At 38.7% G+C, this 14,434-nt stretch overlaps 1 protein-coding gene across 1 annotated transcript; it reads left to right on the forward strand.

Moving 5' to 3' along the window:
* Positions 1-6,387: 6,387 nt before the first annotated feature.
* LOC113148492 (thyrotropin receptor-like) lies at positions 6,388-12,049 on the forward strand. The gene is made up of 11 exons (XM_026340196.1): positions 6,388-6,548; positions 6,648-6,719; positions 7,971-8,045; positions 8,142-8,216; positions 8,345-8,419; positions 8,510-8,587; positions 8,920-8,988; positions 9,195-9,272; positions 9,479-9,667; positions 10,648-11,740; positions 11,819-12,049. The coding sequence occupies exons 1-11, from the start codon at positions 6,388-6,390 to the stop codon at positions 12,047-12,049; spliced, it is 2,196 nt and encodes a 731-aa protein (XP_026195981.1).
* The last annotated feature ends 2,385 nt before the right edge of the window (positions 12,050-14,434 follow it).

Raw genomic sequence — 14,434 nt, forward strand, 5'->3', positions numbered from 1 at the left:
GAATGGATGAGTAGTGAACTGTTTCAAGCTAACAAAGAGGAAGCCAGTTGTCATGACTCAACTTCCAGATAACTTCAACTGGGCGACTGAGCATCTTCATGGACTTATTAAAACACTCTTTTACTTACTTTTTTCACCAGTACTCTGTATGTTTAATGGGTGTGTTCAGTAAAGACATGAAAGAAACGGTTTTATCAGTCTAGAAATATTGCTTTCTGTAATATAAGGGTTTGAGCAATTATTGGACAAAGAAAGGAAAGACTGACACTAGTGAGTAAGTCTGAAACAGTTTATTGTGCTAAGAAAAAGGGGATGGAGAGTTGGTGGTGGGGTTTTGACTTCAAACCTCCTGACTAGTAGGTGGCGATGGAACAGGATCTGCAGAGGAGACACAGTTAAGTCAGCAAACTGGAGTAACTGGACTAACCAAACACACTAATAAAACAGCTCTGCTTACTCTTCTCTGCTGGTTTACGAGGTTTGTAGCGCAGGTATCCGCAGAAGTTGGCAGAGGCAGTCGCGGAGGAGGAAGACAGGGGAAAATTGTGCAACAGGTGAGTTGTCACAAGATGGCTGCCGGCGGCAACAGACAAAATTATGGCCTCTGGAGTCTGTGTCTGCCGCATGATCAATTTCAATTCATTTCAGGTGGGGTGGCCATCTGCCACAACTGGTTGGAGTGAGTGGAAAAATGAAAAAAAAAAAAAAACAACAACAACAAGAAGCAGCAAAAACATTGGGCAGGTTGGTAGGGTCAGTAACTGCATACTGGAAACATACAGCTCCAAGGCCAAGGATACCTGCAGAAAAGTAGAGAGAGGAGGAAACATAAATACAGGAGAGAGGACACAAAGTTATAAATTTGCAAGAGTGGAGAGATACGAGAGACACAAAGCACTGCACTGGGGAAACACACTGCACATTCCTGCCGATGATGAACTGCTTTAACAGACAAATATTGACAGGTCAACAGGTGACCAATGTCTGGCAGGATACTTGAGGATCTTATGATCAGTTAGTACCAACAAAGGGTGTTGTTCCAGCCCCTCCTGTTCCCCGAAGTCGTAGTTGTGCTTAGTGGGGCACAAGCAAGAGGGGAAACATTTTGAGCTTTCTCTGCCCATTGTGACAAGACTGCCCCCACACTGGTGTCAGAAGCATCAACCTCGACAACTAATTGGTAAGAGGTGAAGTGGGCTCTCAGACTGGCAAAGGGTCAGAAAAAATTAACTGCTGTTTGCTTGATATGAGCTGATGGGAAAAAAAGTGATCATGCTGTAGCCTTTTATAAAGCTTCAGTAGAAATTTGCAAATGCCAGGAACCTTTGAAGCTGCTTGTTGTTATCGGGTGAGGGCCAGGACTTTCCATGGATCCATCTTGATGCTCCCACCTGAAACGTTGAAACCAAGAAAGGACATAGTAGATGAGTGAAACTTGCATTTCTGTGTGTTCACAAGTAGCTGGTTTTGGAGAAGACACTGATGACGGTAGACATGCTTGGTCCCAAATAGGAGAAGATGAGTGTATCATCAAGGTAAACAAAGACTGATCTGTTCAATGTGTCTCCCAAAACATCATTGAGCGAGTTCTGGGCATTGGTCAAACTGAAAGGCATAATCAGGTACTCAAAGTGACCTGCAGGAGTATTAAAGTTGAAACAAGGTTTCAGAATGACAGCTTCATAATCAGAAGAAGTAAGTAACTACACTGCAAAAAAAAGGTGAATGGAACACATCTTGATGAATGAAATCTTCCAGTTGAAATCTTTCGTTACATGGTGGAATGTGTTGAGAACAAAATAACATAAGAATGAAATCAATGGAAATCAAAATCATTGTCCCATGGAGGTCTAGATTCAGAATCATACTTAAAATAAAAGTTGAAAAGACAGATCACAGGCTGATCCAACCTCTGTGGAAATTCAGTCTGGGTCTGGGTAACTGGCAGGTCAGTGCATTGCATCAATGCCTTCATCATGCAGGAATGCTAGGCCTCACGTGATGTGTAACTATAAACATAGGTGGGGGATCTCTTGTTCTCTGAGATATTACTGTATTTCATGGTTTTCTGCTGCATCACCTGACATCTACAGAGTTTCAGCTGACATACAGACATCATCCCCTTAATCACTGCAAGCTGGCCAGGCCCTGATGCAGCAAAGCAGGCCCAAATCCGGAGGTTTCCTCCACTCTACCTTTAACTGGGATGATGTTTTCATGATGATATGCTGTTTGACAAACTTCAGCAGCAATGTGTGATTTAGTAAGCAGCAACTTTCTTCATGGTGTCCTGACAATGACCCCCTGCTTGATCAATGTTTTACGCATTGGGTCATTTTTGCTGGCCGCCCTCTTCTTGGCAGAATAGCCACAGTCCCAAGGTGTCTGACTTTGTAACTATGGCATTAGAGCAATGCCAAAACGAGAGCATGCAAAAACACATGGTAAGAAAAATAATACTGCAGGTTTCAACATGTTGCACGCATAAACGTCCCACTAGAGAGCGCAAAAGTTACACTTGTGAGCACAGAATATAGAGTTGTGTGTATGCTTACCTTTACATTGTGCCAGACAAATAGGCTGTAAAACAGTTTTTATCCCTGTGCCGTCAGACTTCTAAACACTACATAACTTTCATATACAGATCATACAGACTTTCTACAATACATTTGTAATATGTATGTATGGACAGTAACTATGTGACAGTCATTAGTGTGGGACATGCATGTTTTTTTCTATGATACTATTTATATTTTTTACTGTATTGTTTGCACTAAGAGCTCATCCAATTTTGTGGTATACATGATGTACAATGACAAAAAAAGGCTATTCTATTCAAACTGTGTTTTCTCCTCTCAAATGTGCTTTTCCCTCTCTATTTGATAGTTTTCTCGCAGAAGTGTTTTAAACTCAGCTGTTCTCTATGCTAGACATAGTGTTATGCCCACGGTTAAACTAAGAAGTGGTTATGATAGTGTGGGAGGTGGGGGATCGGACATTTGTGGCAGCCAAGTCTATTGGCTGATAGCTTTGTAGTGGGGTCTGTCTGACCGGAAGCTTCTCTCTGAGGACCAACATGACCTGTGTGATGATAGAACAATAACATAAAGACTATGGAAGACGTGTTTATGGGCCTAATAATGTTAAGTTTTTGGTTTGCATGATACAAAACCTGCACATTTGCGCTCTCTAGTGGGATATTTATCCATGCAACATGTTAAAAGCTGCAGTGTCTTTTTGCGCACTCTAGTTTTGGCATTGATCTAACACCACATGTCTTTATATAAATAAATAATTCTTGTCGAATCTCTAAAAACTCCTTTAGGCGAGTCATGGCTCAGATAAGCATATTCTTCTTGTGCCGAGCAAACTCAAAAAGTGTTTTTTGTCAGTCAGAGTAGCTCTAGTCCACACATCCAAACAATTTCTTTGTTGTTGTTGTTTTTAAGGTCACATACTTTTTCCACTAGCACTATGAGGATTTTATGGTGGTTCTTAATAAAGACATGAAAGATCAGATTTTTTGTGTCATTATTTTAGGCGCATTATATTTGTTAATATTTTAGACTTAGATGAAGATCAGATCACATTGTATGACAAATTAATGCAGAAAACCGTGAAATTCCAGAAGGTTCACATACTTTTCTTGCGACTGTATCCATACTGCCCCTTTTGTTCTTTTATCGGATCTACAGCCAAATAGTTCACTAGCTCATAAATAATAAGTCTTCTAAACTCACAACAATAGTTTTGTTTTGTAATTGTGAACTCTAGTAAAACCAACATCTTGTAAAAAAAATAAAACTGTCATTCTATTGAGAGCTGAAGAAGTGTTGTAAATTTATATCTTTCACTTTCTATTATCAGACTGATTCCATTTATAACTCTGCTCTATTGAGTTACAGTTTTTGGTAAGTATAAGCCAAATTAAATAAAAATTATTTGGGAGAGAATTGCAGTAGCAAACTGATTTTATAATATCTTATAACACAGAGTAATAGGATCCTATACTGAAAATCCTGAGTTAACAAAAATGTATTATATCCCTATGGCATTGCAGTATCAAAGGAAAGTACATTTATAAAAACCTGATGGGTTTTTACCTGGCCAGTCTGCCACCATATCCCCTCCAACAACTTTATCCCTCTGACTAAAGCGATGGAGTATGTCATCCTGTCAGGTTTTCCTAAAACATTGACGATAGCAGGTCCGACAAAGTTCCCAGAATGCTGCAGAACGGTGTCATATTGAAACATGTACAGGTTCATCGCTTTGAAGATCTGTAAATAACGCAAAACACACTTCATTGTAAAATGCTGTAAAGTGCACAAGAAAATAGGAACTAGAAATAAGATAGAGATGGTAAGATGTGGAAGATGTGCGGTGGATTGCTGACGATTTCAATGTTAAAATATGCAGCTCTGCTTAGGTAGATTGCAGCCGAAAGCGGGACGTTACCTGCAGAGGTACTCCCAACTAAAGGTTGGCTATTCCATCTTCTGTAAAACTGACAGTGTGTGCACAGCTGTTCCACAGACATGAAGGTCCCCAACCTTCTTGTCTTCACCTCACATGTCAGTTTGCAGACAGGACAAGATTCAAACTGTTCCATTAGGCAGGACTCATAAACTATGACTTTTGCCTGAACAGTTCCCCGATTCACAGAACTGAAAACCAAGAATAGACATATAACACAGACATCCCCTAAAAAACATGAACAGTTTAGTGGGATGCTGTGGATGAACTCACGAAGTGTCAGTAAACTCAGATGCAGAAATCCCAGACTCTTCCTCCTTCTCCAATTCCAAACGTGGTCTCTTAACGGGTGTGGATGCCGGTAAAGATAGCTGAGAAGCACTGACAGTGCCTACACCAAAGTCTCGGGTTAAGACTGTGGCCTGTGTGCCTACCGGAGAAAAAACACACACATCAGATAATGTAAGCTGTATGAAAAAGATCTAAACTGTGAAATAGTGATTTCAAGTGAATCCCCCTATTGGCCTACAAAATATCAAACTGTTGACACACCTTCACTCCTGATATGAGCCTTAAGTGTCCTCCAAGATAGCTGTGTACCATCAGTCCGCAGTGGGGTCTCAGTTTGACAGGAGACCCCCTTCTTCTTGGGGCAGTTGGACATGCTGGACTGGACCTGGATGGAAAACAATTGTTACACTGTATTACTCTTACAGATATAATATCTGTGTTACACAAACTATATGTAGATGATGAAAGCAACATTTATTGAAAGAAACACCTTAATGATGTGGTTATAGTGACGGCAGTGGGTGTAAGAGACACGACCCTCGTGTGCTTGTGTGACTCACTACATAACATCAGATAATAACAATAACAATAGAAACCCAAGACTATATACTGTACAAAGACTATATACTGTACAAAGACTATATACTGTACAAAGACTATATACTGTACAAAGACTATATACTGTACAAAGATTATATACTGTACAAAGACTATATACTGTACAAAGATTATATACTGTACAAAGCCACTTCTCCATCTCCATCCGTGTTTCAAATGATGAAGTCATCCACACATACAAATATTTGGAAAGTGTATTTCAAGAGGAATCTAGTGAACATACAGCTGTGTCTGTGAGAGAGGCTCAGCAGTTCTTGTACTGACTATGTAAAGTAAACTCCAGTCCTTCTGTCTTGCCTTCTCCAGCAGGTTCGTCTTGCTGCTTCTCACTTCCTGGCCCACCTGTGTCTCTTTTGGTTCCCTTTATATACCCTCCCTCATCCAGTTCTCACCTGTCCGATTTTTGATAATCCTCTCCTGCCACTCCTAACCTTGTCTCTTTTCTTGTATTTTTGTGCCTAGTCAACTTTTTTGCCAAGTTGTGTTGCTACTTTGTATACTCTCTGTCTGGGGTTTTAATTGAGTACACCTATACATAAAATTCTCACAAGGTTATTATGAGAAACTGGATAGTGTTATAGGTAGCCGACTGCTGGTGGTCATAGTAATTATGACATGTGAATATCTGTAGTATTATATGAACAACATGACAGCTCTCTGGAAGTGAATCCATCTTAAGCCACAACCTCTCCACGCTATGGCACTGAAGGAAGTTTAGTTTAGTTTGAGAACAGCAACAGTGGTCATTTTATCCTGTGTCTAGTCTGATAAATGCTTTTATTATATTTATATATATATTTGTAAAAACGTACAGGCTTAGGAATTAGTGTTCAGTTCTGGTTTACTTTTCTGCTGAGTTTTCCCTCTAGCCACCTTTCTTTTTTTTTATTTTGTGGTCTTGCCACTGTTGGCTGAAATCCAGGACAACCCATCCACTTCCCAAACATTCCTCACCGTGTAGTGCAAGCTGGGAGTCTTCACTACTGAACCACTGCTCTTACAATGAGGCCTGATCTGAATCTTCTTTTTGTTTTATTTACTGCCAAAGTCACTCTATCTTTGGAGTACTGTCCAACTTATTGTCAGTGTAACTGGAACATCAGCAGTGTGTCATGTTTTGGAGTTGAGGTCATGCCTGTTTTTCATTCCAGCACGCAGGAGGTGTAAGTAATCACGTTCGTTCAACTCTGATCTCAGCTTGTGAGTCTAGTGTATTAAGACTGAAATGTCCCAAAGCTGTTTAATTCTGTTCATTTCTTCAGTTGGCTTGAGGGGACAAAGCTTTCTTCTATTCCTCAGAACGCTTTCACTAACTTGGACAAGATTTCTCACATGTAAGATTCTCTTATTTCCCTAAACTTTAACCCTTTTCTTTCAAACCAAAAGCATCCTATAGAATTCACAATGAACCTGCTACCTCATATATAGCATATACTTTTGTATGCCTTATAAGAACACTGGATTCTTTCTGTAAAGAGACTACACTCATATAGCACTTTTCTACCTTACTGTACACAAGATGCTGGCTTCACCTACCAGAAGCAACACACATTTGCTTTTAGCCTTAAGACTGACTTTAACTGTTGTTGCTCTACATAATTAAAATTAATGACATTAATTACTCGCCACTTTATTAGGTACACCTGTTCAACTGCTTATTAATGCAAAAATCTAATCAGCCAATCACAACTCACAACTCAATGCATTGAGGCATGAACACAGAGTCAAGAATATCTGACAGAAGGGGAGAAAATACTTTTCTGTCCTTTCCACTGCGTAACTCCACTATCTTTTTAGGGAGACATCTCTGCTTGAATGAGAGAAAGACCTCTTCAACTCAACCTCATTAAGAATTTCCAGTCTTTCCAGCCAGTCCTACACAACAACATTAGTTTAATAATATGATCTTCAGAGATTGTCCCCACTAACTCTGCCAGAAATCTGGGGCCCCAGGAAACCAGGAAAGCCACATTTCACACGCGGTCACCAAAACTGGACAACAACAGATTGGAAAAACATCTGCTCTGTTCAGTCTTGGCTGTTTTTAAAGTTGTCAATTTTATACAGTATCTTTTGGACAACTTGGGTATAGCTAAACCTTTTGTTTCTAGATATAAACATTTATTTCTTTGTCATTAACTACAAATAATTTCCAACTATTTAACATTCTAGTGTAATGATGTGGAGTATCTTCTTTATTTACTGACGGTTTTGGGATTCTTACCCTGAACCTCTCTGTCTTCAATTATTTACTCATTTAGGTCAGTTTCAGCTGTACAACAGCACAAACTTGTGGTACATTACTCCTTTAAACATGATGAATACTAAATACTACCTGTACACAAATAATTCACCATCATAACAGTATAATCCACACCTGGTAAAATACCCATGTCACTGCAGTCTGAAAATCTGTGCACCATAATATCCTAAAAAGCCTAACTGAGAACAACCCATGTGAACCCCTTAGAATCATTAACCTCAAAAAAACATATTTTCTAGTGCAAAAATAAGTCAAATAAGTTTTCATATAACTACTTAATTTGGCCACATTGTTTATTTGTTTTTTGATTGTTTGTTTTCAGATACATCCTTGATGATGTCACTTTAAACTATCTAGACAGGCATTCTTTCCACAACCTCTCCAGAGCCACTCACATGTATGTAACCTCCTTAATCTGATCGTGATTAAAATGAAGCTACTGTATGTCACCATAAATACACATAGTACAGTTTTGTGCATGTGTGTCCAATAGACAGTTAACTGGTCTCAAAGCACTGTCACACATTGACCAAGAGGCATTTAAGGATCTACCTAATTTAAAGTATCTGTAAGTAAAGTCAATTTTCTTTCATGTAATCTTCATAGTATATCACAACATAAGTGTAGTAACAATAGCAAACAATTCTGGTGAAGTTCTGTTCCTCCTCAAGCATGAATTGATTTGTTTCAATACAGTGGGATCATCAACACAGGCCTCATCACCTTTCCTGGCCTCCATTATATTCAGTCCACTCAGGAGGATTTTATTTTGTATGTAACATTTTAATGCATAGAAATCAAATCAAAATATGTGAATGTTTACTTGTTGAACATGTTTCATGTTCTTCCCTTTTTTTACAGAGAGATAGTGGACAATGTCTTTATAAAAGTCATACCTTCAAATTCTTTCACTGGGATATCTGAGAATGCTCTGACAATGTAAGAAGGATGCTTTTTCAAAAAAGAATTTTCGAATGACACTACCATTTTGAGATATGCAATAGCCTATTTATTGTAGTATTGAGTATTGTAAATATTGCTATTCCTATAACTTAAAAAAAATAACATTAAACCAGAGATATTAAATGAATGCAGGTTTGTACAGACTGTCGTGGAAATGTTGAAAGATTTCCGGTTAGATCAAAGTGGTGGAAAGACCACGTGACAGTATGAAGCTGCTGCATTTGTAAACTTAAGTATTCAATTTTTAAATTCAAAGGAATACAAATTTTGAACAGAAATTTATTATACATTTTGCCCCCATTTTGTAGCATGCTGAATAGCAATGGCTTGAAAGAGATCCAGCGCTATGCCTTCAATGGGAGCAGACTGGAGGAAGTGTATGCCATTTTAAATTATTACTGTGAAACAACAAGATTTCAAAGTGATAACCCACTGGATGGAATTTATTTATATATATAATATTTTAGTTATGCATAGTTTCTTTGTTTTTATCTGATCTTTAACAACAATTACTTGAAATGATTACAGTGTTTTATGAAATGTTTTGATGAAAAGCCTTTCATCTCCATTCTCTGTTCTTCAGGTTTCTTCATAGGAATGTGGATTTGGTGAAAATAGATGAACTGGCATTTTGTGGTGTGATCCGTGGCCCAACTCACATGTGAGTGACTTACAGCATCTGAGAGAAGAGGAATTGGCATTCTTCTTGATAAAATACAAAATACAAAAATATCTTTACGTCAAATGATACAAATATTCTGGCATTAAATAATCTTTATTTTGTAAGTGCCACACATGCTAAGGTTGGCTGCTGGAACAACTTTCTGCCCACATGAATTAATCTCAGGCCTTTGTCTGTCTTTTCAGAGACCTTTCAGAAACCAGAGTTAGCTCTTTGCCTTCAATAGGCATGGAGACCATTGAAAAGCTCAGAGCGAAAAACACTTGGGCTCTCAAAGCACTGCCCCACTTTGGAGCCTTCCTCCATTTACAGAGTGCTGAATTGACCTTCCCAAGCCACTGCTGTGGTCTAAAAACGTTGAAAAGATGGAGAGGGTAAGTAAGAGAATGGAAAGTGTTGAGAAATATTTCCCACTGTATGTCTCTTGTCTTCTATATTTGTCCTTTATGTACCAAGCTATGATTTTAGTGAGATGAAAAGTTTCATCACTAATAATGTTTCAGTCCTGAGACCTTTCTCGTGTAAAATTCGTTCAAATTAACACACAGCAACACAATTATAAAACGTACAAACGCAGAACAGGGGGCAGGCAAGAAACCAAGATCAATAAAACCTAAATAAATAGTGAATATAATAAAACGGTAATTATAATAAATAAATAATTAAAAACAACAATATGTAAGAGAGAGAAAGAGAAATATAATAACGTGTGTCAAAGGCCATAGAGAAGAGAGGGCTTTTTAAAAGAGATTTAAAAACAGGACCTTAAGGAACAGGTAGGTGGATGATGGTGACGCAACAGAGAGAGTTAGGATGGGGCAAAACCAAGAAGGGATTTAAAAACAAATAAAAGAATTTTAAAATGAATTCTAAAGTGAACAAGCAACCAATGGAGTGAGGCTAAAACAGGAGAAATATGCTCATGTTTATGGGTGTGAGCTAAAAGACATGCTGCTGAGTCGTAATAAAGGCGTCTCAAAGTGCTGCCTTGGTGGTGTACTATTTTACTCATTTGAAAGATGCAGTCCTCAGTGCACACATTTAGCTGATCACTTTGCTACATTTTTGCAAGTGATCAAGTTTACACATTTTTACACCCACAAATCTCAATTAGGTTATTATTGATTGATTGTACTGATTAACCAGTGACTGGACCTTCCAGGTACAAATTTCTTTATACTGCAATCACTTGAGATGCATTTGCTGCACTCAGTTTCTACACTGATTTCACCTTATATGTTTTTATTTAATTGACATTACTTTGTAGAAACCTGTTTCACTTTGACATAATTAAAATAAAAGTTCATGTAGTTTTTTTGCCTGATCAATAATCTTTATCATTTGTGTGTTTAAGACCCTTTGAAGCAGTTATTTGCAACCTGACCTGGACTGCTTTGGGAAAGCTGCAGGAACCCTCAGCAGTTCTTTCTACAGGGTCCTCTACAGGACACAAAATATACCAACATCTGAAGGGCAACTTTGCACTCCCGACTGCCAGCACTACAACTCACAGTCATCACCACCAGACGCCAACATATGCCACAGAACAGTCTCAAACCGAGGGAGTATTTTATGTGGAGTTACCTACAGAGAATTTCAATGAGGGTTTTGACTTTGGACAGTGTAATGAATTTCATACAGATGATCATGGGCTCTTGTGCAGACCCTTGCCGGATGCCCTGAATCCTTGTGAAGATGTGATGAGTCAAGGCTTCCTGAGGGTGTTGGTCTGGGTTGTCAGTCTGTTAGCCATTTCAGCGAACCTCCTGGTGATGTTCATACTGCAGACCAGCCAGCAGAAGTTGTCTGTTACCCGTTTCCTCATGGGTCACCTTGCATTTGCAGACTTCAGTATGGGGGTGTACTTACTGCTCATTGCATCTGTTGACCTCTACACACGCTCCCATTATTACCTCTATGCTATTGCCTGGCAAACTGGAAGTGGTTGCAATCTAGCAGGGACATTATCAGTGTTTGCCAGTGAGCTATCTGTCTACACATTAACGTTAATCAGCTTTCAGCGCTGGCATGCCATCTTCTACGCAATGAGACCAGACAAAAAAATGAGGCTACGCCATGCTGCTGTGCTGATGCTCGTCGGCTGGGTTCTGTGCGTGGTCCTAGCACTGCTGCCCCTGGTTGGTGTGAGCAGCTATCAGAAAGTGAGCATCTGCTTACCCATGGACACTGAGACTTTTGCTGCTCAGACGTATGTCGTCTCTCTTCTGATGGTTAATGTCATTGCTTTTATGGTAGTGTGTTTATGTTACCTCCACATCTATTGCATGGTGCACAATCCCCAGCATCAGTCCAGCAGCTGTGACATGAGCATGGCCAAACGCATGGCAATACTCATTTTCACCAACTTTCTGTGCTTGGCTCCCATTTGCTTCTATGGCTTGTCTGCAGCTCTCCACCAACCACTGATGACCATCACTGATTCCAAGGTGTGGCTTCTTCTCTTAACCACATTTTTTGTGCCTGTGTATAAAATAAAGGCTAATTTGTGTTGTTTTTTTCCACAGGTGCTACTGGTGCTTTTCTATCCTCTGAACTCTTGTGCACATCCATTTTTTTATGCTATCCTGACAAAGGCATTTCACAGAGACATTCTGATGTTGCTGAGCCGGATGGGGATGTGCCAGCGGCAAGCACACCTTTATCGAAGCCAACTTGTCAGTATTATTCCCCACACATACAGAGAGACAACATCTGCACCGTTGTCCAGCAAGACGGCTGAAAAAATGTTCATGTAGTAGATGTAAAAATAATATTTGTCCTTTTTTATTGATTAAATGTCCTTCATTCTTATTCACAGGAGCTAACAATCTGTAAATGGTCTGCACTTATATGTATATATAGCACTTTTCTACCTAACTGGTACTCAAAGCTCTTTTACACTGCGTCACCCATTTGCACACATAAGCACGCCGATGGCAGAGCTGCTATGTGACAGGAGGAGCTGGGAATCGAACAAATGATCCTATGATTGGCAGATGACGGCTCACTCTACCTCCTGAGCCACAGCCACCCCCACTGTATTCATTTATTTCTTGTATCAGTATACCTGGACACATTAAGAAGGTGGTTAGATTGTCTCCATCTTAAACTCTGGTGTGAAGGAATGCGAGAATGCTTTCATTTGTACAACTGTGTACAATACCACCAACCAACCACCTCAAGGAGAGAAATGTGCTGTTATACCCATTAGTATGCTTGGTCACATTGCAGCTACAAAGGATGAGCACAGATAGAGTTCTTGGAGAGATCAGTAAGGCAGTGAGATGCAACCAGAAGGAGGTTAGGACAGTCACCTTTTAGCCCAACTATCAGTTTGACTTGACCATGTTCAATTAATCTTTTCTGCTACTGACAGAATACAATACTAAAATTACTAAATTTATTCATATTCAAAGGGAAAAAATAACTTGAAATACACCTTGATACTTTTTTCCCACATGGATCAAGTGTCTTTGAATTGCATTCAAAGTGATCTAAAATGTCTTTATAACATCATTACTCGTCATTTACACATTTGACCTGTAAGGATTATATTTTTCTTGATTGATTTAGAGACTTTGGCACTGACCCAGTCAATGAAGCCTATAAAGCATCCAGAGGCAAAATCCCCCTGGAGCATTTCTGGATTCTTGATATTGGAGGAGGGTTGTGGTGGAGTGAAGTTGCAATCTGGCATAAGCAAGATGATGACTAGATAATACGGGTTCCTGTATGTAGGACCGAGTGAAATCCATAGACAGGAGGAGCCTGAGCGATGACATGAAGTGAGTGCTAAAAGCTTCATTACTTGTCATAAAAAAACTTTAAAGCATATATAAATTGTAGATGTGTAAGATGTAACTGAACGGTAACAGTTTTTATAGTAGATATATTATGTTTTATTCAGTACATTTTGATATGAATAAATTTCTTATTGGTTGGAAAACAAAACGCAATCTTTGTGTTCTTTACTTTTATCAGCAGGATTTTATGAAATTATGGACAGTAGTATTATTGTATATCATTATACAATAAGTAACCCTACATATACACATACTGCGATTCATTTTACAGACCTTTTCTAGATATGTTCAAACATTCATTTGGTTGCCTGCTTATATAGAAGGAGGCCAACATATCTTAAATTCTTATAAAAGATAAATACCCAGAATATTGTGCTTCTTCCAGACCAATATCACTACTTCATGTGAATGTTTAAATCTTATCAAAATGCCTGGAAACTCCTTTAGAACTCCATCCCTATACAGTAAAGGAAAACCAACCAGGTTTTGTCAAAGGTCACTACTCAAATAAAAATATTAGAAGGTTGCTAAATATAATTCAAATATGTAAACATTGAGAAATCGATGGCCTTTTACCCCATAGAAATCTGGGATAAAACTGGGTAAATCTGGAAACTTTAAGAATCATAGTGGGGCGTCAACAAGGCTGTCTCGTCCCCAATGTTTTTTTTACCTTGGCAATAGAGTGGTCTGGTTTTCCAAATCCCCTTATTTTAGATGTTCTCCAATGGGTTTTGTTTATTTTAGGTATATAACACCCCAGTTTAGTTAGATGCAAATTTTAAGCTACCGTTTTACAGAATTAAGCAGAACCATGAGCGTTGAAACTCTCTTCCTATTTTAAAGTTAGAATCTCACTTCTGAAGATTAATGTTCTCCCTCATCTGTTTAATCCAATGAAACACATTTCTATCCTGGTGAAAAATAAATATAAATATAAAAATACTAATTTAACTTTTATCTGGTACAAAAGGGCCACTTATAAAGATGTTTCACCTTCCAAAAGACCTGAAAAAAATAAACCTCCCTGAACTTAAAAAATATTAACTGAATGCTCTTTTACATTACAAACCTGACTGGGTCTGGAAGAGCTCCTCTGCAACTTGACATTAAATCTTCAATACCCTCTTTTAAACTTGCTTTTTATGAAAGACATGAAATCTGTGAAAGAATGGTGTGGGAACCCAATACCAATCAACTCAGACGAGGCCTGAAACGCAGTACAATGTATTGAAAGGAGAGCTGAAATAACATCTACCTCCACCCTTGTTAGTGACCCAAACTTTGTGCCAGTTGGTGACCTATTTAAGAATGGAATCTTTTTTTTTTTTTCCCCCC

This window comes from Anabas testudineus, chromosome 22 (genome assembly GCF_900324465.2).
Source record: "Anabas testudineus chromosome 22, fAnaTes1.2, whole genome shotgun sequence".
In the NCBI taxonomy this organism is placed as follows: Eukaryota; Metazoa; Chordata; class Actinopteri; order Anabantiformes; family Anabantidae; genus Anabas; species Anabas testudineus.

Bases quoted from the DNA above. Each gene is read 5' to 3' on its own strand.
- LOC113148492 (XM_026340196.1), top strand. From the start codon at position 6,388: ATGAGGCCTGATCTGAATCTTCTTTTTGTTTTATTTACTGCCAAAGTC. The intron at 6,549-6,647 runs GTAAGTAATCAC...TCATTTCTTCAG, and splicing joins CATTCCAGCACGCAGGAGGT to TTGGCTTGAGGGGACAAAGC. The intron at 8,989-9,194 runs GTATGCCATTTT...TCTGTTCTTCAG, and splicing joins GGGAGCAGACTGGAGGAAGT to GTTTCTTCATAGGAATGTGG.